Below are 24,420 nucleotides of genomic sequence, written 5' to 3'. Positions count from 1 at the left end.
ATGCCAAAGACACAAACGATGATGAGAATCCGGAAATATCTCTTCAATAGCAATTGTCATGGCACGACACAGGTCTGTGATTATGGCCTTCGGAGCATGTCCGAGCATACATGTCAGCCAAGATTTGAACAACCATATGAATATTTCTGAATCTTCACTTGATAATAATCCACATCCAAGCAAAATGGATTGACCATAATGATTCACCCCAACAAAAGGAGCAAATGACATATCATAACTATTAGTCAAATAAGTTGTATCAAAAGTCACAACATCAGAAAAGTAATCATATACAGCCCTACATCTTGCATCTGCCCAAAAAACATTTCTTATTCGAGACTTTTCATCTAAATCAAGCACATAAAAGAAGTTAGAGTTCCGACTTTGCATGCGACAAAAATAGCTTCAGCATCTCCATCCCCTAACCTCAACCTTCTAGCTTCTGAAATATAATTCCTACACTTTCTCTCATCAAATGTCAAATTCTCATAGCCTCCAGCCTCAACTACCAATGAATGAAAACTTTTACTTAAAGTTATTCCTGTTTGATCATTTAATTCAAGTTTCCTCTTTGTAGTTGAATCCAATAATTTATTACATCTAAAATGTCGTGACTTTCCCGGACTCAAGACGTGATTATGTTCAAGAGATACACTGCTTATCACAAAGTTATCATCATTCTGAATAACAACATTAATCTTAGTTTTGCAATTTGTCTTAGTAGAAGGTCTAGGATACAAAGCATTTTTGGCTTGAGATACTATTTTACCACTTTTGGCACATGCAAAACAAAATTATTTTTGCTTTCCATCATCTCCCTTTTTACCACCTAATTTGGAAATACCAAAACCAGCATTCTGAGCATAGGATTTATAAAAATTACGAACTTCATCTTCAGATATAAAAGTCATTCCAATCTTAGGAATCATGACTTTATTTAAACTAGATGGAGATAGGTCTGTGCTCACATGGTCGTTGTTATCATTTACCTCATTTGAATCACTTTTTCCTTGTTCCATGATTATTTTTCACCTACATTTATTCAAAAATAGAAGGCAGACAAGTATTCAACTACATTTATTTGTTTAAAAAATAGAAAACAGATCTAAAAAGTTAAGTATCCAAATGAAAAGTAAGGAATTCCAGAAAAGAAAGAAGATCATAGTTTAAATAAGGGAAGCAAAAGGGAATGAAGTTGCTAAGCTAAATCCACATTCCAGATGGTAAAGAAGAACATTAAAAAAAAAGTTATAAGAGATGTATGTCAATGTAGTACTGGCCTCTATCATATTTTATTTTAAAAATTTACTAAACCAAACACACAAAACTCTAAAACAAAATCCAAAACCCAAATAGCTAAAACAATCGCATACACGCACAGTGCTTCAATCACATACATCTAAAACAATCATCTGAATAGATATAAGGTAAGTTTTGGGCAGGTATGCCCACAAAACTAAAATATCTTTGAGTCAATAGATTACCTTATTTGGAAGTTGCAAAGTATATGCCACAGTCTAGTAGCTACCCTAGGGCGAGCCGAGTAGCTAAACAGAAGAAAACCGAGCAACGTTAAGGTCTAAATAGAAGAAAGTCTATTTGGACAAAAAAAATCACAAAATTTATAAAATCATTTAAGGAAAATACCTCATACCTGTATTCAGGGCAGATTTAGGGTAGGGGAGGGCTAAGGGAAGAATCCTGGGTTGCCGGAAATTCGATGGGCGCGGAGAGCGAAGAGCAGAGAGCGTCGAGAGTTAGGACCAGGTTCGCCGGGAGTTCGATGGGGGCAGAGAGCAGAGAGCGGAGAGATTTAGGGCAAGGAGGTGGAGAGAAAGGAAGAATCCAGGTCCACCGAGTGCCGAGAGCAGAGAGCGGAGAGATTTAGGGCAAGGAGGCGGAGAGAAAGGGCGACGGCAAGGAGGCGGAGAGAAAGAGCGACGTGGAGAGATTTAGGGCAAGGAGGCAGAGAAGCGGCGAGAAATGAGCGCGGAGGGAAGGACGCGGAGAGAAAAAACCAAAAAATTAGTGCTGACGTGGAAGTGTCCACGCAGGAATCCACATCAGTCGAGACGCGAATTCGAGAAGCAGCTTCGAGATGCATATCATTTCTCTTGCTTAAAATGTTAGTTTAGTAATTTCTTTAAATAACTTGTCTGTTTTTTTCCTTAACTTGAACTTGGGTTGATGCACATTAAAAAGGGAGAGATTGTTGGACCCTGTGGTTATTTTGATGTGATCAACCAAGTTAGGTTAGGTCCTGTTTGTTATTTGATCCTTGTGTCTAAGTGTGCAGGAGCTTAGGAGCGCAGGAAGTCGAGCGGAAGATGCAGCTAGCGAGAAGGACGGCACGGGAAGGGAGCCAACGGGTTCGGTATGTCCGAAGGACGAAAGAGCTGCGGAAGAGTACACCGGTGGACCATAAAAACGTGCGTAGCGTTTGAGGGACGAGAAGCTGGGTCGGAAGCCTGCTCGAGGAGAAGGCCGAAAATTGGACTCGGGTGAGCCCTATTTCGGTTGGCCGAAATCACCCGAGCGATCGGAGCTTCGGAAGAAAAAAGAAAAAGAGAAGCTGGAAGCTATTGATACCATGCAGGTTGAAGGCGCCTTCAACAGCATTGAGAGTGCCCTCAACATTGAAGGCGCCCTCAATGCCATTGAAGGCGCCTTCGACTCAGTCTACTTGATCGTTTCGACTTTGGATAAAGTTTTATCCGAAGCCTTGGATGGAGGCGCACTCAACCCCTTTAGAGGCGCCCTCAAGACTCGAGATAGAGTTTCCAGAAACTATATAAAGGCCCCTAGACCTAGGAATTAAGCATTCAACTCTGTACTCAATTCCTAGCAACTTCTATGCTTTCTTAGTGTGTAAAAAGGCTTCTCCGCCTACAATGAAGGAAATTCGTAGTGTGCTTTTTCAACCGCCTTGGATTAACAACCTTCTTGGTTGTAACCAAGTCAACTCGCTAAGTCTTTCTGCTTTTCTTTATTTTATTTTCTTCTTATTATTGTTGTTATTATTCTTGAGTTGAAAGTTTTGAGGAGGGTATTTTTATTTTACAAGCAATTCACCCCTCCCCTCTTGTCAGCTCCACTGCACCAACATAAGCTCCTGCACACTTAGACACAGGGATCAAAACATAACATAACCTAACCTAACTTGATGATCACACCAAAAATAATTTTGGGGTTCCAACAAGTTCAAATGATAAAACCTACCTATCCTATACTAGATTCAACTATTGAATGTTATCATATACCCGTTTTCCATTCATATGGAGGATTGTTGGATATAAGTAAATGAAAAATAGGTGGAGAGGAAAGATGCTCCATTGTGAATGAGAATTTGATCCCACATTAAAAATCTCAAGATAAATTTGTTGGTTTATATTGTTGCTTCATTCAATCATTATAATTTTCCTTCACAAATATTACAAACTTCACATTGAAATTCTGAAACTTGTTTCATAAGAACCATATGAAAATAAACTTAGATTTTATGTGGGATTTAGAGGCAGTGGCGGATCTAGGAGGAAGCGGGGGTGTGCTTGAGAACCCCCTTGCTTTTGAAAAATTCCACCTGCAGTCTGAGGGCAGTGAGAAGGAAGATATGTTACAGCTCCCTTCTTTGAGTACTCTTTTCCTTTTTTTTTTCTAGATCCGCCACTGTTTAGGGGGTGGCATACCACTGTTGGGAGGCGCAAGTGCAATACTACCAACCTGAGGAAAAATCTTCCAAATGGTTGATGGTTTTGGCATGATATTGTGCTGACCGATTTGATGTTTCTAAATCCCATACTTCCACAATCTGAATTTTTATCTTAGAGCAAACCGGTCGATGCAAAATATACTCCGAATTTCATGATTTATAAATGAAATGATAGACCATCTCTTTAGCACCGCATCACCATGTAACAATAGAGGAAAATCAGTAGATTCAAAGAGCAGATTTTGTTGTATCAGTTGGCCAGTGCAGTTTTGAACTTCGAACCCAAAATCGAGCAATCGACCTGCCGACCCCTGAGCTACGCCGTAAGACTTCAAGGTCGGCCCAAAATCTATTTATGAGATTCTAAAGAGTTTAAATTAATGCACTAAATGGTTTTATTTAAAATATTTGATAAAAAATAAGCTCTTTAGAGTCTCATAAATAGATGAACTATTTTCATTAAAATAATAAAATTTTCACCTTCAATTAGTTTTTTTTAAGAAAGACTAAAAAATAATTTATTAAATAGCCTAGCAAAGGTTATATAATGGTCTAAAATAGCTCAATTCAGCTTTTAAAAAAATATATATTCTTATTCATATAATATACTGAAATTGATACCTATGCACTCTGTGATTGTTCCATACATTCATTCGATCTTTTATGGAGATCGATTCATTTGTTCTTGTGATTGTTGTATACATTCATTGGATCTTTTATGGAGATTGATTCGTTCTTTATTCAGTAATTGCAGTTTGAGAAAAGCCAACAAGCTTAGTCTGATATTGTCCCCAATAACGACTCTGTGAAAACCCTCCGTCTCCGTTCGTTCTTTATTCAGTAACTGAAGATCACAATGACTTTGAGCAAAGCCATCCTTGCTATAAATCCCTGAATGTTTCAATATTGTTTAAACAATTTTCCAAACACTTGAGTATGATCTCTTTTCTCCAATCTTCTATGTAGGGAAAATCACAATGATCTCCATACCTATCGTAATACTGTCACAAGAAAAGACAAAAAAAATCATGAAAATTGTATAGTGATTAAAGAACTCAAGACAAGAAGAATGACCAATGATCAAACCAATGCATATCGTTTGCAAATTTCCTTTTTCAGAACTTCTCTTTTGCTAGTTCCAGTAACTTTTGATCTTCTTGTGATCAAAGGATATTTATATATTTCCATAATAGTAGTATGATACTGTCCACTTTGAACCTAAACTCTTATGACTTTACCCTTAAACTCTACCCAAAATATCTTATGTCAATAGAAATATTATACATCCTTTTAAACTCATGATCATTCTCAAATCTTTCTAATTTTAGACTTTGATTGAATCCAAATAATTCTCCCCTCAAACGAAGGACCATCACTACTCTTATGGTTTGGGTCTCCCCGCGAGCATCCAGTCACTCTTGACCTATTCTGGATCTCCCTGCGAGCATCCGGTTAGTCTAACCTGCTCCGGGCCTCCTCGTAAGTATCTACATCCGGTCACTCTTGACATGTTTCGGGGCTCCCCGCGAGCATTCGGTCACCCCTGATATGCGCTTGGCCTCCACATGAAAACAAGCAATGAAGTTTCTCAAGGAGAAGGACTTGTGGTAAATAGCAACCAAAAGCATGATATGAGCAACTCTCAACATGGATTAGGTAATAACCACAACGCTCGTTCTAAATCGAGAAGGAAGAAGGTTATCATGTGCTACAAATGTGAAGGCAAAGGTTATATCAAGATATATTGTCCAGAGATAAAAAAACATGTTGCAGAGAACAAAAGTAGTTCTACAAAGTCTGCAAATATAGTTGAAGAGGAAAATTCAGAGAGCAGTGATGGAGATATGCTATTAGTTATGTCAAGTTCGGAGGAGTTGACGGATGCATGGATTTTAGACTATGCATATTTATATCACATAACTCCAAACAAGGATTGGTTTGACACTTATAGGGCAGCAGATTTTGGTTCAGTGTTGATGGGAAACAATACATCATGCAAAATTATCGATATCGGGAACATCAAAATCAAGATGTATGATGGTGTGATCAGAACCCTCTGTGATGTTAGATATATACCAGACCTAAGGAAGAATTTGATCTCGCTAGGCACACTAGATGGTCTTGGTTGTAGTTATAAATCAGTAAGCGAGGTGATAAAAGTCAACAAGGGAGTTCTGACGGTAATGAAAGAATAAAAGTTTGCAGGGAACATCTATAAGTTGATAAGGACTACAATTATAGGTGGAGTCACCTCGGTGGAGTCTGAATCAGACAATACTGCCTTTTGGCATATACAGCTAGGGCATATGGGTGAACATGGGATGCTAGAACTTTACTAGAGAGATTTATTGAAGGGTGTCAATACATGCAAGCTCGAATTCTGCAAATTCTGTGTTCTTGGAAAACAAAGTAAAGTGCAATTCAAGACGACAACAAACAAGATGGAGGGGATTTTAGATTACATACATATAGATCTTTAGGGACCAACCAGTATAACATCACGTTGAGGACATTTGTCTTTTATGAGTTTTACTGATGATTATTTATGAAAGATTTGTGTATACTTTATGTGTCACAAGTCGAAAACTTTTACAAAGTTTAAACTATGAAAAATTAGAGTGGAGAATCAGACCAATAGAAAGATCAAATGTCTTAGGTCAGACAATGGGACTGAGAGGTGTTGCATCCCTCTTTGCTTAATAGATCTCTATCTGATTTTTAGGTTCATCGCCTACGAGTTGTTTGAAATTTATAAGGAAGCCATTACCTCCAATATTTCAGCAACTACTTGTATGAAATTTTTTGGTTCCTCAAGCTCTTGATGGTGCTCGACTTCTTCGATTGCCTTCATCATCTCCTCTGCCGATAGCAGCTTCCTCTTCCCAGAGAGCACCTGAGCTATCCATTTCGCTTGTGACTCAAAAAACCGATAGATGGTAAACTGCAGCATTAATTAGTTAATATAACATCTGTAAAATGGCACAGACACAGTATCAAAGACCATCAACTTCTAACACAAAATGATCTTTTGACTGATTAACTTTGGAGCAAAAATGTCACCTTGTTTGGAATCCCAACGAACGAAAGGGACGGCGCAAGGGAGGGAGGAAATGTGTGTTCATACAAAGGCCCAATTTTGTTCTCATCCACATTGATGAATCCTTTGATGTCCAGGAATGGGAATGAATATGAATAGCTACAATCAAAAGAGAAGTTAGGCAACAATTCCTATGGAATTCAAAATCAAGTGTTGATCTTAGTTACCCAGTACAGTAGAGAATAGCATCGGCAACTACACTTGAACCATCAGCAAATAGAACAGTTCCATCTTCACAAAGCAACTCAATCTGCAACATAGACATATATAGAAACTATGCAATCTCTAATAATATTATGTCTATGTCTATGTAGATATGTCAATGAAGATTTCTAAATCGAAATCAGACAATTTTAATTATATTGTTAGATTAATGCATACATATTTATTTGTTTCTAAATCTATTTTACGAGATTATTATTGCTATTATTGTGCTAACTCTGTTTGCATAAAACAAAGTGGTTGATTCACCAAAGGGTTTAGTTGACCGAATATAATGGTTCCATCGACCGATCCAAGAAGAGAAGAACAGAACATATTCGAATCCAACAAAAAAAGAAATAAAGGTTTAGTCGACTGATCATGAGGATCAGTAAACCGAATATATTTGGTAACTAGAGATTGGATATGATCGAATCAGTTAACAAAAAAAATTTCAAAATTCAATCAGATGTTTAGTCGACCAAATACATATGGTAAACACAGATCAGATTAGATTGCATAATAAAGGAGATTCTAATGTCCAATCGATTAACTAAGAGAATCAGTCGATCGATCAAGTAAATTTCATGGAAGATACCATCTAGACAAATCATTAATCTGGATGTCAATTCAAATATCTTCAAGGATTAATCAACCGAACAACAGGTTCATTTGATGGTATAACAAATTTATAAAAGAATCTCATGATCCGAGCTAGATTTAGCAATCAATTTCCTGTAGCAATCTGAATCAAGGAGTCCACTGAGCATCCAGGAGTCAGACTTCCACTGGTTAAGTCATACTTGGGTTGGGCTTAAGTTGACCAAATTTGGGCCTGTCGGAGGTTAGGTCGCACTTGAGCTGGGCTTGACCAGATTTGGTCTCGTATTTGAGTGGAGGCCAACTGCCTAACACATCAATCATTATCTTCGTGCGTTAACGTTATCAATTGAAATTGATAACAAAATTTTATTCGGAACTTGTACAATTACCTCTTGGTGCCGGTGCATATGTGCATACTTGGACACAGGCTTCACTAATTTCTCAGGGATTTCAACGTTTTTGGTACTTAAATGAACTTCTTTGGCTACATGAAGAATCTCCAGAGCAATCTCTGATCCACTGATTGAGCCACCAACTACCACCACCACCTGCAAAAATTAGCAAAAGAGTAACTATTGTGGCAACCAAACGCTCGCCCCAGCGCCTCCACCGTACCCGACTCAAGACCATCACAAGGGAGATAAATCATAGCATCCGAACGAGCATGTGACGGACAAAGTATAATACGGGTATCGGGGATTTATTCTCCAGTTATCCCGAGGATCGACCCCGTGACCTCATTGTGGCAACACCCGCCGCAAAAGGGTAACTATGAATTCAATTTCAGAGGAGAGATATATATGAGTTAAAGAACCACCTCATCTTGGAATGGATCTGGGACTCTGTAGACATGGCTGTGAAGCTGCTTCCTCTTCCACTCCTCCATTCCTGAGGAGCACAGAAGAAGAGAAGGTAACAACAGAGTGCCGAAATCACGTAAAGAGCTTAATGAATAATATACCCTTGATTTTTGGAAGCCTGGGCAGGGAGTAATGGCCGGTGGCGACGACAACCGCATCAAAGATCTCTTCCACGAACTCACCGTCGTCAGTTCTCCTGTCCCTTGATCTCACAATCCATTTGTGAATTGGTGTCGCCATGCTGACGTGGACTACTTCCGTGTTGAATCTGATGAACTCGGTTAGCCCGAAACACCGGGCGAAGTCTTTGAGGTAGAGGAAGAACTCGCGGTGGCCGGGGAAGTTCCTGGTGTCTCTTCCTTCGACGGGAGAGAACATGAAGTCGGTGAACTCCATGGAGGCTCTGGGCGCGTTGACGCGCAAGGAAGCGTAGACGCTGCTGTGGACTGTGGCGGCGCCAGCGCCGACGTCTTGGTAGAGCCACTGGCCGCCGAGGTCGTGGTTCTGCTCCAGCACGACGACGGAGTGGCCTTCCCTGAGGAGCTCACGGGCGGAGACGAGGCCGGTGGGCCCAGCGCCGACGACGCAGACGTGCTTAGACGACTGCAATGAGTCAAAAGCCATGGGCATCGATCGTCGGCTCCGATGATGAAGCAGACGTGCTTTAATTCGTTGCGTGTAGAACGAGAAGGACTTATTTAAGGTCGCAGGCCAAACGAGAAAAACGAGAAACTCACCGGTGGTTAGTTTGTCAGCGTTCTCAAGTAAAATTAAATTAGTGCCGTCTATAGGTATATTGAGCTAAGATCTTAACTGAGACATTCAAATGAATTGATCTAGAGAATCAATCCCCCAATCGAACCATTACCTAATCGGTCGAAACTACCCAACGCCTTATCAGAGGATGCCTTGGCCGACAAGAATGAAAAATGATATGTTCAAGGAAAAAATTTTAAAGAAAAATTCAAGGATAGACACATAAAATGATGAGATGGTCCACAAAAAATAAAATGATGGATTATAATTTTATGTGTCTATCCTTTAACTTTCCCTTGAGTTTTTTTCCTTGAGTATATCATTGCTCCACAAGAATATTCTCCACGTAAAATTTATACCATTAAGAATCAAACCCACTAAATGATCTAATTAATAGTTATTGTGAATTAGAATTATTGGATGTGGGATTTACAAATATAGAATCTGTTAACCGATACTATTATTATTGATGGATTGACAATGGATTCGGATCCACTATATATAGGGCTTGATCCTCATAGGTTTTGACATTATGACATATTCCCTCACTATTTTTTAGTGAGGAGATTACGACGTCATCACCCTAACTTTTATGAAAGACTTACTCCATTTTCTTCTTCTCCGTGGGATTTGAATTATTGGACGATGCTTACAGAGACGGTGACAATTTCACTACATTTAGCTTCTTTGTCTTTACTTTTTGTATTTACCTTTCCGCTATAGATTTCGATGTTACTAGGTATGGATTTTTTTTTCCTATATTCAAGTTCTTGTGTTCTAGAATTCATACGGTTAGGAAAACAATTTTCCTTCACGGACCTCTCCTTAACTCTAGCCTTGGGATTTAAGTGCTAGTCCCATGGCTCATCTTCAATTCGCTACAATACTAAAGTCACATTTTAGATATAATGTCATAAATGTGGAATAAATTACAAACAAAAAACTCGAGATAAACCCATGCTTGTAAAATATGTTATGAATAAGAATTTAAACATCCGAGAGAATTCAAACGCCAAGTATGAGAGTACAATATATAATATATAAATTTAGTTATCATCATCCTTGCTATTCATCCCTGAATGTTTCAATGTTATTTATGCCATTTTCCAAGTGATGCAGAAGGATCTCTTTTCTCCAATCTTCCAAGTGTGGAAAATCACATTGATCTCCATACCTATCGTAATACTATTAAAAGAAAAGAAAGCAAAATCAAGAAAATTGGTTAGTGATTGAAGAACACAAGAACATTACCAAAATTCAAGACATTGCTTATCATTTTGTAAATTTCCTGTGTCAAAACTCTTCTTTTGCTAGTTTTTGCAACTTTTTTGGTCTCTGCCTGGTTTTCAGTCTCACCTATGAGTTGTTTGAAAGTACTATAGGGAAGCCATTACCTCCAATATTTCAGCAGCTACTTGTATGATATTTTTTGGATCCTGGAGCTCTTGAAGGTGCTGGACTTCTTCAATTGCCTTCATCATCTCGTCTACCGACGGCAGCTTCCTCTTCCCAGAGAGCACCTGAGCTATCCATCTCGCTTGTGACTCCAAAAATCGAAAGATGACAAACTGCAGCATTGATTAGCTAATATAACATCTGTACATGGCACAGATAATCAAAGAACATCAACTTCAATCAACTTCGAACAAAATGACATTTTGACGGATTGACCTGTCACCTTGTATGGAATCCCAACGAAAGAAAGGGATGGAGCGAGAGATGGAGGAAATGTGTGTTCATACAAAGGTCCAATTATTTTCTCATCCACATGGATGATTCCTTTGGTGTCCAGGAATGGGAATGAATATGAATACCTACAATCAAAAGAGAAGTCATGCAACAATTCCTATCAAATTCTGAATCAAAGTGTTGATCTTAGTTACCCAGTACAGTAGAGAATAGTATCAGCAACTACACTTGAACCATCAGCAAATACAACAGTTCCGTCTTCACAAAGCAGCTCAATCTACAACATATGTACGTAGTGCAGTCATTCAAAAATCACAGCTCATATATATGATTCATACCATTGCTGTTAAAGGTAATAGATTATCCTCACTCAATTTAATTTGGTCTATTAATCTTTTACTAATTATCAGTGTCTTAATGATATCGATCGAAGACAACAATATCTCCTGAATTACCTGTTGGTGCCAGAGCAGATGTGCATACTTGGCCACAGGCTTCACTAATTTATGAGGGATTTCGACGTGTTTAGTACTTATATGGACTTCTTTGGCTACATGAACAAGCTCCAGAGCAATCTCTGGTCCACTGACTGAGCCACCAACGACCACCACGACCTGTAAAAATTCAATTTCAGAGGAGAAATGAGTTAAAGAAAGAAGATGATTCTTAATCCTCTGCTGTATTAACTATTTATCTGCAATAGATCAAAGAGCAACCTCATCTTGGAATGGATCCGGGATTCTGTAGACATGGCAGTGAAGCTGCTTCCTCTTCCACTCCTCCATTCCTGAGGAGCACAGAAGAAGAGAAGGTAACAGAGTGGCCAAATCACGTAAAGAGCTTAGTGATCATACTTTACCCCTGATTTTTGGAAGCCTGGGCAGGGAGTAATGGCCGGTGGCGACGACAACCGCATCAAAGATCTCTTCCACGATCTCACCATCTTCAGTTCTCCTCTCCCTTGATCTCACAATCCATTTGGGAATTGGTGTCTCCATGCTGACGTGGACTACTTCCGTGTTGAACCTGATGAGCTCGGTTAACCCGAAACACGTGGCGAAGTCTTTGAGGTAGAGGAAGAGCTCGTGGTGTCCGGGGAAGTTCCTGGTGTCTCTTCCATCGACGGGAGTGAACATGAAGTCGCTGAACTCCACGGAGGCTCTGGGCCCGTTGAGGCGCAAGGAGGCGTAGATGCTGCTGTGCACTGTGGCAGTGGCGTCGGCGTCTTGGTAGAGCCACTGGCCGCCGAGGTCGTGGTTCTGCTCCAGCACGACAACGGAGTGGCCTTCCTTGAGGAGCTCACGGGCGGAGACGAGACCGGAGGCGCCAGCGCCGACGACGCAGACGTGCTTGTACGACTGCATTGTGTTTGCGTCAACCGCCATGGACATCGATTGTCCTCTCTGGTGACGAAGCAAATTAACATGTTTTAATTCGTCGCACGGTGGACGCAGCGTGTTACGTGTACACTGAGTTTCATGTGTTTAGTTTTTTTTTTTTAAGTTTCTAATATATCACATCAATCTCACATAAAAATAAAAAAAAAATTATTATTCTCTTCCTAATAAAAAAAACCTCCATACACTTTTTTTTTTTTTCCTACATTACAAATTACATATCTTTATTTATTATTTTTCATTTAATTTCTATATATAATAATTAATTTATGAATTTTAATTTAATTATAATCATTTGTATTTTTTTAACTTATCCAATATATTTATTTTTAAAAGAAAGATGAATCATTTAACTATTATACAAAATATTTAAATATTATTTTTTCAATAATTAATAGCTCCATCTTGAAAAAAATAAATTTAAAAAATCAAACGGAACTAAAAATCTTAAAACTTATTTCCACACTCATTAGAATTTTTTTATTAAGCTTTTTAAATTTGACATACCTTTTAAAAAAATTACATTGGAGATGTTTTTATTAATAATAATTCATGATTTATTTTTTTCTATTATTCCTGAAACGAATTGATGTTATCTTTTACCATTAGAATTTATACATCCATTTTCTATTCCACTAATTAACACGTGGCAACAAGCATTTCTAAAACGTTTATCATGGTACGTACTTTTCCATTGCACCAACAGAGCGATGGCAATAAGACAAGGACGAATAATTCAGCGTTCAAATTTCACGTTGACATCTGCACTGACGGCAGCGTAAGTTGGTCCTTTTTACAAGCAACAAGTTAGAGAGTGACATTTAGTAGAATGGAATAGACTCAAATCTGATAATTCAAATGAGAAACGGCAAGTTGGTCCAGAAGTCAAGTGCCAGTGGCCGAACGATGTACGATCCATCTATAATCTTATATCAATGATATTATTTCTTAAAAAGAATATCAAGAAATATTATAGTGGTCCTGTTACTTAATTAATCAGAGTAGTTATTCGGTCGGGACTCGACTCCATTCATGGTCAGGTCTCGTTGCTTGGTCGAGAGAGGAAGCTGCTCGACCAGGACTTTGTTACGTCCTTAATCAGGTCTCGTTGCTTGGCTGAATAGGGAAGTCGTTCGGCCGTGACTTCGCTACGCCCCTAGCCAGGTCTCATACGACGTCCTTCCACTCTGTATTGAGCGTCGAGCGTCGATTGTCTTGCGTATCATCTCGAGCCTGAGTTGGAGTCAGCTCGAACCTGTCTCCTGCTGGTCAGGGCCTGGCCGCTCGACCGGCCATTGCAATTATCCTCCGTTCGGGTTACACCCCCTCGCCAGGTCTCGTTGCTTGACTGAGCGGGGAAGCCGTTCGGTCAGGACTTCGCTGCGCCCCTAGCCAGGTCCCATACGACGTCCTTCCACTCCGTATCGAGCGTCAAGCATATGTTATCTTGCGTATCATCCCGAGCCTGAGTTGGGGTCAGCTCGGACCTGTCTCCTGCCGGTCCAATCGAGGCTTGGCCGCTCGACCGGTCATTGTAATTATCCTCCATTCGGCCCTTTGACATCCAAGCGTTGACCGGCCATCTTTTGACCTTGACTTCCACCCTGGTCGTTGACCTCATGTCATATAGGCTTCCAAATCATTACTAGAAATATGATCTATTATGACATTTTCTTTATGACATTTAATTTTAAATGTCATTATAACTAATTTTTAATAACATATAATAAAAAAGATTATTTTAAATATTAAAATATCATTTTAGACTATTTATGGTGACAAATTTTAATAATGTTATTATATAATCTATATAGTTCAAGCCCGGATCCTCTAGACTGTTTTTTGTGGTCTAGGGGATGATCCCTAGACATGTATTGGTGGGAATGAATAGTCTTTACCTATTTTATAAGTGGGGGACATGTATTCCACCAATGCATGTTTAGGGATCATCTCCTGAATCGCAAAAAGTGGTCCAGAGGATCTGCCCTCATATAGTTCGTGTTTATTTTTTCCGTAGTCACGTTGTTATTTTTGCCCGAGCACTGTTCCTCCTCAAGAGCACCGATTCTTTCTCTCGTGCAATCCCTAATTCTCATTGTCGTCGCTGTTCCTCCTCAAGAGCACCAATTCTTTCTCCTCCCTAACCTGCTCTTATCGTCGCCACTCCTCTCACCCACACTCATCATCTTTGTCGTTGCTCCTCACTCTTTTTCCTCCCTAACCCGCTCTTACCATCGTCGCTCCTCTCTGTTGTGTTATGTGTTTTTTTCGTCATTGTAGTAGAGTAGGTTTTCATTTAATATAAACTACGTAGTTCTGTCAGTCGGAGGCAGAATATATAAACTGCGTGGAAGGCTTATATTTTATTATTATTGTTCTAGTCGTGTTGGTCGAGGTTTGTGTGGTCCTGAGGGCTTGTGCTAAAGTTTCATATTGTCATCGGTACAGGGGAGATGCTGTCGAAATTTCTTCTGATAGGGATTCCCCCAGAGCGTGACAGTTCTTATATAAAAATTTTAAAACATTTATAATTGTCAATATAAATTAATTTGGTGACATTTATATTTGTCCTTATTAAGATAATAATAAGGCATACATAAATGTCTATGTAGTATACTTTGCGTGACATTTTCATAGTCAGTATATTTCTATATTTCAGACACTTATGTAGTTAGCATAGATATTTTATAATGGCATTAAACAAATGTCAGGAATATTAGAGGGTCTATGCTAACATCGCATTTCAATATACTTTTCGGTGATGTCACCATAGCTTTGGTGTCACTAAAAGTATACTATAAGGATATTTATGTTTGTCCTTATAGATCTTATTTCTAGTAGTGAGTCTAGTTGAAAGAGGCTGCAAGTCCGATTGACTAGACCAGTAATCTTCGATGACTCCCACGCTTTAGCCGTTTAGCCTCTCATGGCCTGACCGGGTATACAAATGCCACTTGGCCTAATTCCTTTGAAGCGACTATGTTTCCACTGTTCGGCGGTGATGCTCGCTTATCCCTGCCGCTCAAGTAATGTGTGGCAACACTTGGGGAAAAATCTTATGCCATGATGTCATCCAGATTTCTCGGAGACTGCAAATCACTAATCATTATGGCCGAGTACGCGGTCATGCTTTTTAATTAAGCCTCATTAATGTCGTCCGGTGACTGAGAGCCACGTGTCCCTCTTTATGCCGCCACACGTTTGACGTGACAGGCAGATATTTGCTGGTGACGTGACAAGCGACTTTTCGAATTCAATGGCTGGATCTTCTCCTAGGGTTTCACAATCTGCATAGGACGGCTCAGGTCGATCGGCCGCGAGGTTTATAAACCTCGCGTGCGTTGCCTTCTTCCTTACTTCGCGCACCTTTGTCTTCGAGTTCTCCGACGACGTTTCGTTCCTTCTATTTCTCCGACGATCTTCTAGTAAATTTCCTCCTCCTTTCAATCGGATCTTTTCGTTGCACTTCTTCAATTTCTATTTTTCGATGGCAAACTCTTCACAATCCCTGTCTCCATCCTTGGACTCTGGTACACTTCCATTAAATCCAAATTCGATGGGGGCGATACTAAAAACTTGAAATCCGCTTATGAACTTTCCCTTGATTATGAAATATTCTTCTTTCTATTTTCGAACGACAAACCATCATAGAGTACACTCTATTTTTTCCTGTTATTTCTTCTGAGTCCATGTTCGACAACAGGCACAATAGCGATTGTCCTATCTGGTGACGAAGCAAACATGCTTTAATTCGTCGCATGGTGGACGGTCCGTGTTACGTGTACACTGATTTCCATGTGTTACATCCATTTTTTGTTCCACTAATTAACACGTGGCAACGAGCAATTCTAATTTCTAAAACGTTTATCCAGGGCCGTAACTTCCATGAGGCCAGAGAGGCGATCGCCTTAGGGCCTAGCCCAATGAAGGACCTATTTTTTTATTAAAAAAATGAGAGATATGGACCCTAAATGACCGTTAAACCTATTCTCACGGTTCCGAGGCACACACTGACGCATGACTCTTATTTGCACATAATTTATTCTTCGGTGTTGCTCTTCTTTGCACGTGATTTCTTCTTCGGTATTCTTTCTACTAAGGAACAGATCCACGGAACAAGAGGTAATCATAATCTTCTTCTTCGACCATCTTCTTCGTCTTGCAACACGTGACACTAATTGTAACATAATCATGCAACAAGGATCGTTTGTGCGACCTAATCGTGTCGATTATCACAGTGGCTATCTCACTCGACGCGGGTTGGCAGTTGGCCTTTGTTCGCGTGACTTAATTGTATAGCACGGGGCTGTCACACGCTACCTCAGTCGCTTGTGCGAACTGCGACCTAATTGTATGGTGGTTACTACTTGTCGTCTTGCTACTGCCTGTGGCTACCGCATTGGTATCAGTATTATAGGATACACTAAATGGGCTACTAATGTTATCTATTGAGAAAGAAAGAGTTCGATAATTGAATTATGCAGATTTGATAATTATTTTTATCTCTAAAATAGCTATACAAGTAGTGTTTATATAATTATTTTAAATATTTATTATTATTTTTTGATGTAATATATTTATTTTTAATTTATTTATATATTTAATATATATATTATTTGTAAATTGATCTTTATTATTATTTATCGCAATAGAAGAGTCAATTTTTCTTTGTATGCGTTTCAGGTCCCTTCGTACACAAGTACGACTCTGCGTTAATCATGGTACGTACTTTTCTATTGCACCAACAGATCGATGGTAATAAGACAAGGACGAATCATTCAGCTTTCAAATTTCACGTTGGCATCCGCACTGACGGCAGCGTAAGTTCGTCCTTTTTAAAAGCGACAAGTTAGAGCTAGAGTGACATTAAGTAGAATGGAATGGACTCAAATCTGACAATCCAAATGAGAAACGGCAAGTTGCTCCAGAAGTCAAGTGCCAGTGGCCGAACGATGCATCCCTTGCTAATTCGATCAGATTTGCTGATGTGAAAAAGGGTGCATTGACAATTTGCTTTAACTTTAAGACAAACTTAATCACTCACGCCATGAGTGAATTGTGACTTGGTATTCAGCTGTTCTAGTCGCCGATTCCCAAGCCTTCCACTTTTTCATCTGCATCGTCGTAAAGGCTTAAAAGAGTAGTGATCGATCGAACGTGAATTGTGGGTGTGATGCTTTTCCATTGCACTACTTCACAGTGCTATAGTATTAGACCAGGACGATGGATGATTTCTCACAACGAGGGTGCGAAATTTGACGTTAGAGTGTCCTGTAAGGCTCCATGTGTGCTTCTCGAATTTATTTATAGCCGGTCGGTGAAGTTGAGTCGTCCATCTTCAAAATTAATTAGACTGAAAATCCAACTGTCTTAATTATAAACAAAAAATTATAAGTATTTTATCATTGCACTAAAACTCCTATTTAAACATAAGTTAATTAATTTTAAATATACAGAGAAAAAAATAAAATTATGAAACAGTACATTTGAATTTTCCTTATCAAAACTATAGTTATTTGATTGAATTGGCAGTTCTACGTACATGTGTTAATGTCGTAACAAAACTCATTTTTTCATTATAAAAAAAACCTCCCAATAAATTTTTTTTTACGATCTCACTCTTTATTTATTATTTATATTTTAATAGATGGCACATTTATTATATTATTTATTTAGATTTATATATATTTATAAAATATAATTAAAATTTTATACAATTTAAAAAGAATGAGTGCAATATTAAGTTTCGGGTTCTTACAAATCATTCATAAAATATGTATTGCAATTAATAAATCGTTTTTTTATCGCAATCATAAGACATCTAGATATACTCAATCAAGCCAACTCAAACATGATATAATTGAACGGCTCCTCAAATGGGGAGTATTTGGGGAGTTTCTCCCAATGTTAATAAATGGGGTTCAAGAGCTCTCGTCATGAATACACTGTGAATGCTTTAAGAGCATCCACATTAGATTTATTAAACAAAGATTTATCTTAAATTTTACATTTTAAATAAAAATTTTTTTACATCAACTACTTTACATATTCCCTAAATTTAAATTTTATAACCAGTATTTTTAAAATTTGGAGAATAAAATATATTCTCTAAATATTAAAATATTATTCTCTCTCATTATCACTTTCCACTTCCACATTTGTCATTTCATAAATAATAATAAAAAAAATATAAAGAATAGAGAAAAATAATAAAACTATGATAAATTATAAGAAAGTTGATATATTATATAATGAAAAGTGGATATCTAAATTTAATAAAATAGTTCTTCTACCTTAAATTTTAAATTTTGGATAGAGAATCTGATGGCATGCTTCACTTTAGGGACAAGGTTCTTGAAATTGCGGATGATCATCTTCTTCGAAGGTAATATTATAGAAGTCGCATTCGTGGATAATAAATCGAGTACCTTCGATGCGGATTATTTTTTTTGGAGTGATGGCCACTCCTAACTCAAATTGCACTCTCAAATGAGTCCTAGAAAATCCTTTTATCAGTACTGAAACTATGACCCAAGCATGAATAAAGTTGCCCCAGCGGGTATAGCGTAGCGGTTAAGACGTAGCGGAACTAAAGGAAATGTCATAGTTTGATTCTTTGTTGGGACATGAGCTGACGCTAATTGATCCTGTCTGAATCGCCAAACCAAAGGACGCTAGGCACGTGACGCTCTCCTAGTCGATGGCGTAGGCCTCCGTCTGGTCGCACGAATCTCCGGCGAACCTACACAGAAGTCGGCCGGGAAGGGTTCCCGGCGGCGACCCTCCGACGCTCAAGTCAGGCGAAGCTTAATGAGAAAGTGGCTCCGAAGATCGTAGAATACATACCTCCGCCGAAGAATGAGGGCCTTTATATAGGGCAGCGAAGGAGTGAGTGTACACCTACCGAGGTGTACACGTGTCCATGGCCCATACCCCAGTAAGGGCTTGTCAGTGAGCTCATACTGCCACAGTCTAAGCATGTCCTCGATGGGACAGCGGAATCCCCTGTCACAAGATTTGGAGCATGGCCTACACATGAAACATACTGCTGTCAGAAAAAGACGTCCCTTGTCCTTTTCCCCTTTGCTCCAGATCTGGCGTCCGGGCGGACAGCTCCCTCAACATCCGGCCGGACATATGCGATGGTTTACTTGGGAAGATTCTCCATCACGTGCTTTGTGGAGACTATTAGCAGTATGTTACCTTATGGCTTTGGCCGAGCGTGCAGTCCGCTCGGCCCTGCGACCTTTTCCACTGAGCGCCGGAACCCTGATTTCGACAGGGCGCCTTTAACCATCAGCCGAACATCGTCCGGTAGGCCATCCAATCGGACCCATCCCTCTCCGGACGTTTGATTCCACCGGACGGCCGGCCGGCAGTCCGGTCGGACCCGGCCCTCTCCGGATGGACGACTGCCACTTTGACTTCCACGTGGCGTTGACTACACAGGGCGAGGTCCCCTGTTCTTACTACCGGATCACTTGCCTCCCCTTCAAGTCAAGTCGAAGGAGGCGAATAGTCCGACTGACTGGACTACGAATCTGGCCGAGCGGCTCCTCCGTGCTAGCATCCTCCGCTCGGCCAACCATAGAGGTAGCCTTAAGCGAATCAACAATGGCATTCACCGGATCTCCTCGTGTTCTGCGCCAATCTAAAACATTAAGGTTGAGCATGCTTTCATTAAATGCTCCGAATGATTGAATGCCACGTGGAGCACTGCCATCGGCGCACGGCGGCGGTGGCATGGTGTTTTGATGTGATCGAAGCGATTCGAAATGGACGGCTCGATGCATGCTTTGATTCCCATGACCTGGATCCAACGGTGGAGGCTGCCCGACCTCCACCCTATAAATTCTTCGTTTCCTTCTCTCCCTCACTTGCCTCTGCGATTTCAACCACTGCCCCCTGCGCTTTGGAGCTCCGACGATCCTGTTTCTGCTCTTCGATGCTCTCCAGCGCCTTTTCCTTGATCCCTTTCCTCGCTGTAAGGTTTTATATCTTTCCTTCCTCCTTTCCGGTGTTTCCTCCGCATTTCTTTCTCAGTTTCGATCCTTGAAACCTCCTTTCGTTTGTTGTCGTTTTTCTCCTGCCTTTGTGCCTTTTGATTCCTTCCGATCGGCCCATGGCTAGCTCTTCCAATCCCGAAGACCAGTCGCTCGGCCCATGGTACACCACCATGCAGTCCCGATTCGACCAGCGTGATTTTGATATTCTGACAGACAATTTCGACATCCCCGAAGATTTTGAACTTCTTTTAGCCGGTCCTTCCGCTCGGCCGCACCTGCGACCAGTTTACCGCCGGTCTGCGTTTTCCTGTACATCCTTTCATCATAGATGTCTGTAATTTTTTCGGTGTGTCGCTCGGCAGTTTAGTACCCAATACCTTCCGTCTCCTCTGCGGTGTTGTTGTTTTATTTAAGATTCATAACATCCCCCTCCGACCGGAGGTCTTCTTTTATTTCTACTACCCCAAGCAAGCCGAGCCGGACACCTTTATGTTCCAAGCTCGGCCCGGCTTGGTCTTCTTCAACAAACTTCCTACTTCTAATAAACATTGGAAGGATTATTTTTTCTACATCCATATGCCCGATCAGGCCACCTTCCTGACAAAGTGGCAAGTCAACTTGTCTCCTACTCCCGAGCTGAAGAAATTCAAGACCCGACCGGACTACCTCCATGCTGCAAACATACTAGCCGGTCTGCGACTCGACATCAATAAGCTCCTTCATGAAGGAGTGATGTACATCTTCGGCCTGAGTCCTATACGGATTCCTCTTCCGACCGGCTTCGGTAAGAACTTTACTTGGGCATTTGCTTTGATCGCTAACTGATTTCTTTTCTTTCTTTTGCAGCGGACATCGTCATGGATTCGGTGATGGCCGGCGTTTTGAAGAGAAGGGCGACAGCGTTAGAAGCCGCGGCCGCCAAAGAAATGGAAGCACTGGGTATCCAGCCGGTCGGATCCCATGAATGAGAGAGAGGGACTTAGGCTGAGTCGGCCGCTCAAGCTTCCCAACAAAATGTGGCTAGCGGAGCCACCCCCTCAAGAGAACGAACTGCCCCCGAGGAAGGTTCCGCTCGAGAGGAGGAGCAGCCCTTACAAAAGAGGCGTCGAGTGGAGACTCCCCTGCGCTCGGCTACCTCAGTTGTCCAACCCTCCGAGCGGGACACTGCAACCGCTCGAGGCAAGGCGCCAGTGGCTGAAGCCATTTCGTCCAACCGGACACCTTCTGAATGGGACGAGCCGGCCACGCCAATTGATGTTATTCCGGTCAGCACTCTCCCGCCCGCTCGTCAACCAGTCCAACGCTCGACCATTCATTCGCAGTTTTCAGTGCCGGCTTCTGATCCCCTCCCGACAGCCGGTCGGACGACCCCCGGTCATGGTCGTACCATTCGGGTCACTCTTCATCTCCCGACTGAAGAGCTGCTGCCAGAGGCCGATCAACCGACTACGCCCGAGCACACTATCACCCTGAAGGGGCCTCTTGCTGAGATGTGGGCCGATGCTCGGGCACGCGTCGCCCTGATCCCCATCGGGAATTTGGCTAACAGCCATATGCAGTAGGCCACGGGAGTAAGTTTGTAATCTACCAAGTTTTGTCTTCCTTCCTCCCGATCGGCCACTAACAGCTTCTAATTCTTCTCGTCAGAGATGGGTAGAAGAAATTGCGGTTTCCAATCGTTTGGCCTTGGTGGATGAAGAGCTGCGACAACTGAAGGCTGCGGTTGGTCCGTCCGGCCTTCAGGGCCCTTCATATTTCGACCTGCAGAAGGAGCTGAAGAAGGCCCAAGATATGCTGGCGGCCGAACAGAAGAGAACAACCGACCAGGCTCATCATTTGGCCGAGCTCGAGCGACAAGTCAAGTCGCTCGACCAAAAATTTACTCTGGCCACCACTCGGAAGAATACGACCATTTCTGACTTAGAAAAGAAGAATGTGGAGGCTCGAGGCCTGGAGCTGAAGGTCAAGGAGTTGATGGAACAGCTTGACCAGGAGAAAGTAAGCCGCTCGGCCGACGTAACCAAGCATAAGGACGAGCTGACCGCTTTGCAAGAATCCCTCTCTGCAGCTCAACTGGCCTTCAAAGAGTACCAGGAGGCCGAGCCGAGTCGAGTTGTAGCTCTAAGACAGGGCTATATCCGCTCGCCCGAATTCTCGGAGAAAATATGCGAGCGGATGTACACAGCTTTCGACTTGGCCATGACTGCCACTATGACTTATCTGAAGTCGAAAGGCCTTCTCCCCGAGTCCACTTCTATTCCGGCCGGCGACCAGGTGGCACTTCTGGATAACATCCCCAAGACCCTTAATGAATATATTGAGTAGTTTCTGTAATTTGTTCACTTGACTGAACCATCCTTTTTTGTAATTAGGCCACTCGGCCTAAAGCTTTGACTTTAATGCACTGTTTTCTTTATATTTGTTGTCTTTTTACATAACCAAAATATGTGTTCATCCGCTCTCCCATTATCACCCTTCTGGTATTCGAAAGGGATTTTTACTAAGTGCCTAGCATTGTCCTGCCGTTCGACTAAACATGTAATACTTCGCCTACTTAATTTTCTGCTCTGATAGCAGAGGTCCTTCGCTATGTACCGAGCAAGTACCTTTTGGCTATGGGCCGAGCGGAACGTAGAGACGATTTAATGATATTGAGGGCGAGTTTCTGGGACAATTGTATTCTTTTTATTGGCATTCCCCGGTCGGACGTTTATAGACGCCGGCTCGTCTCTCGATATTTAACGTCGGAGCTCGACGATCTTCCGCTCGGACGTTTATAGACGCCGGCTCGTCTCTCGATATTTAACGTCGGAGCTCGACAGTCTTCCTCTCGGACGTTTATAGACGCCGGCTCGTCTCTCGATATTTAACGTCGGAGCTCGACGCTCTTCCGCTCGGACGTTTATAGACGTCGGCTCGTCTCTCGATATTTTACGTTGGAGCTCGACGGTCTTCCGCTCGGACGTTTATAGACGCCGGCTCGTCTCTCGATATTTAACGTCGAAGCTCGACGGTCTTCCGCTCGGACGTTTATAGACGCCGGCTCGTCTCTCGATATTTTACGTCGGAGCTCGACGGTCTTCCGCTCGGACGTTTATAGACGCCGGCTCGTCTCTCGATATTTAACGTCGGAGCTCGACGGTCTTCCGCTCGGACGTTTATAGACGCCGGCTCGTCTCTCGATATTTTACATCGGAGCTCGACGGTCTTCCGCTCGGACGTTTATAGGCGCCGGCTCGTCTCTCGATATTTAACGTCGGAGCTCGACGGTCTTTACGGCTAACTTCGATACTGTCGATCGGCGGAACCCTTGGCCATCCTTTGAATTAATTTTGCTTCCTGCATTACAAGGGTACGGGTGACCAAAATATATGCAAAAATAAGTTACATTAGTGCACCTTTCACCCAGCCCGATAAGGCTGGAGATGATTCGCGCTCCACGGCCGGTCCAATTGACGTCCGTCTTCATCCTCCAGATAATAGGCGCCCGAGCGGAGCTTTTCAATAACCTTGAAGGGGCCCGCCCATGGTGCCTCCAGCTTGCCGACGTCGCCGACCGGCTTGACTTTCTTCCAGACAAGATCGCCGATCTGGAATGATCTGGGGATTACGCGGCGGTTGTAGTTTTGCTTCATCCGCTGCCGGTACGCCATCAGCCGAACGGACGCCTTGGCTCTTTCTTCTTCGACCAAGTCCAGCTCCATGTTCCTCCGCTCGGCGTTGTCCTCATCATAGCTCTGGATCTAGACGGACTCAACGCCGACTTCAACCGGAATGACCGCCTCGCCGCCATACACCAAATGGAACGGCGTGACGCCCGTCCCTTCCTTTGGAGTCGTTCGGATGGCCCATAAGACGCCCGACACTTCATCCGGCCAACTTCCTCCCAAATGGTCGAGCCGAGCGCGCAAAATACGAAGAATTTCCCGATTAGCTACTTCAGCTTGACCATTGCTTTGGGGGTATGCTACGGACGTGAAGTGTTGCTCGATGCCATAGCTTTTGCACCAATCTTCGAGCAACTTTCCCGTGAATTGCCGCCCATTATCGGAGATAAGTCGACGGGGGATGCCGAACCGACAGATGATGTGTTGCCATATGA

The 24,420-nt window shown here is 41.8% G+C and overlaps 2 protein-coding genes across 2 annotated transcripts; both read right to left on the bottom strand.

Moving 5' to 3' along the window:
* Nucleotides 1–7,915: 7,915 nt before the first annotated feature.
* On the bottom strand, nt 7,916–9,122 carry LOC122043392 (flavin-containing monooxygenase FMO GS-OX-like 8). The gene is made up of 3 exons (XM_042603980.1): nt 8,572–9,122; nt 8,428–8,498; nt 7,916–8,158 (listed from the first exon to the last, which is right to left on the bottom strand). Exons 1-3 carry the CDS (start codon nt 9,098–9,100, stop codon nt 7,931–7,933), a joined length of 828 nt encoding a protein of 275 aa, XP_042459914.1. The 5' UTR covers nt 9,101–9,122; the 3' UTR covers nt 7,916–7,930.
* A 1,066-nt stretch (nt 9,123–10,188) lies between these two features.
* Nucleotides 10,189–12,344, bottom strand: LOC122043387 (flavin-containing monooxygenase FMO GS-OX-like 9). The gene is made up of 7 exons (XM_042603973.1): nt 11,775–12,344; nt 11,632–11,702; nt 11,371–11,529; nt 11,110–11,192; nt 10,905–11,040; nt 10,621–10,794; nt 10,189–10,411 (listed from the first exon to the last, which is right to left on the bottom strand). Exons 1-7 carry the CDS (start codon nt 12,304–12,306, stop codon nt 10,292–10,294), a joined length of 1,275 nt encoding a protein of 424 aa, XP_042459907.1. The 5' UTR covers nt 12,307–12,344; the 3' UTR covers nt 10,189–10,291.
* Nucleotides 12,345–24,420: the final 12,076 nt, after the last annotated feature.

The sequence above is a fragment of the Zingiber officinale genome, chromosome 2A (genome assembly GCF_018446385.1).
Source record: "Zingiber officinale cultivar Zhangliang chromosome 2A, Zo_v1.1, whole genome shotgun sequence".
Taxonomy (NCBI): domain Eukaryota; kingdom Viridiplantae; phylum Streptophyta; class Magnoliopsida; order Zingiberales; family Zingiberaceae; genus Zingiber; species Zingiber officinale.
This window is presented reverse-complemented; position numbering and strand designations above follow the sequence as displayed.

What these genes read in the sequence shown, in the direction of transcription:
- LOC122043387 (XM_042603973.1), bottom strand. Translation starts at nt 12,306, where the DNA reads ATGTCCATGGCGGTTGACGCAAACACAATGCAGTCGTACAAGCACGTC. An exon ending in ATCTGCTCTGGCACCAACAG is followed by an intron (nt 11,193 to 11,370) that starts GTAATTCAGGAG and finishes CATATGTTGTAG; the next exon opens with ATTGAGCTGCTTTGTGAAGA. An exon ending in TCGTTGGGATTCCATACAAG is followed by an intron (nt 10,795 to 10,904) that starts GTGACAGGTCAA and finishes TCAATGCTGCAG; the next exon opens with TTTGTCATCTTTCGATTTTT.
- LOC122043392 (XM_042603980.1), bottom strand. Translation starts at nt 9,100, where the DNA reads ATGCCCATGGCTTTTGACTCATTGCAGTCGTCTAAGCACGTCTGCGTC. An exon ending in CAGGCTTCCAAAAATCAAGG is followed by an intron (nt 8,499 to 8,571) that starts GTATATTATTCA and finishes TGTGCTCCTCAG; the next exon opens with GAATGGAGGAGTGGAAGAGG. An exon ending in CAGATCCATTCCAAGATGAG is followed by an intron (nt 8,159 to 8,427) that starts GTGGTTCTTTAA and finishes TAATTTTTGCAG; the next exon opens with GTGGTGGTGGTAGTTGGTGG.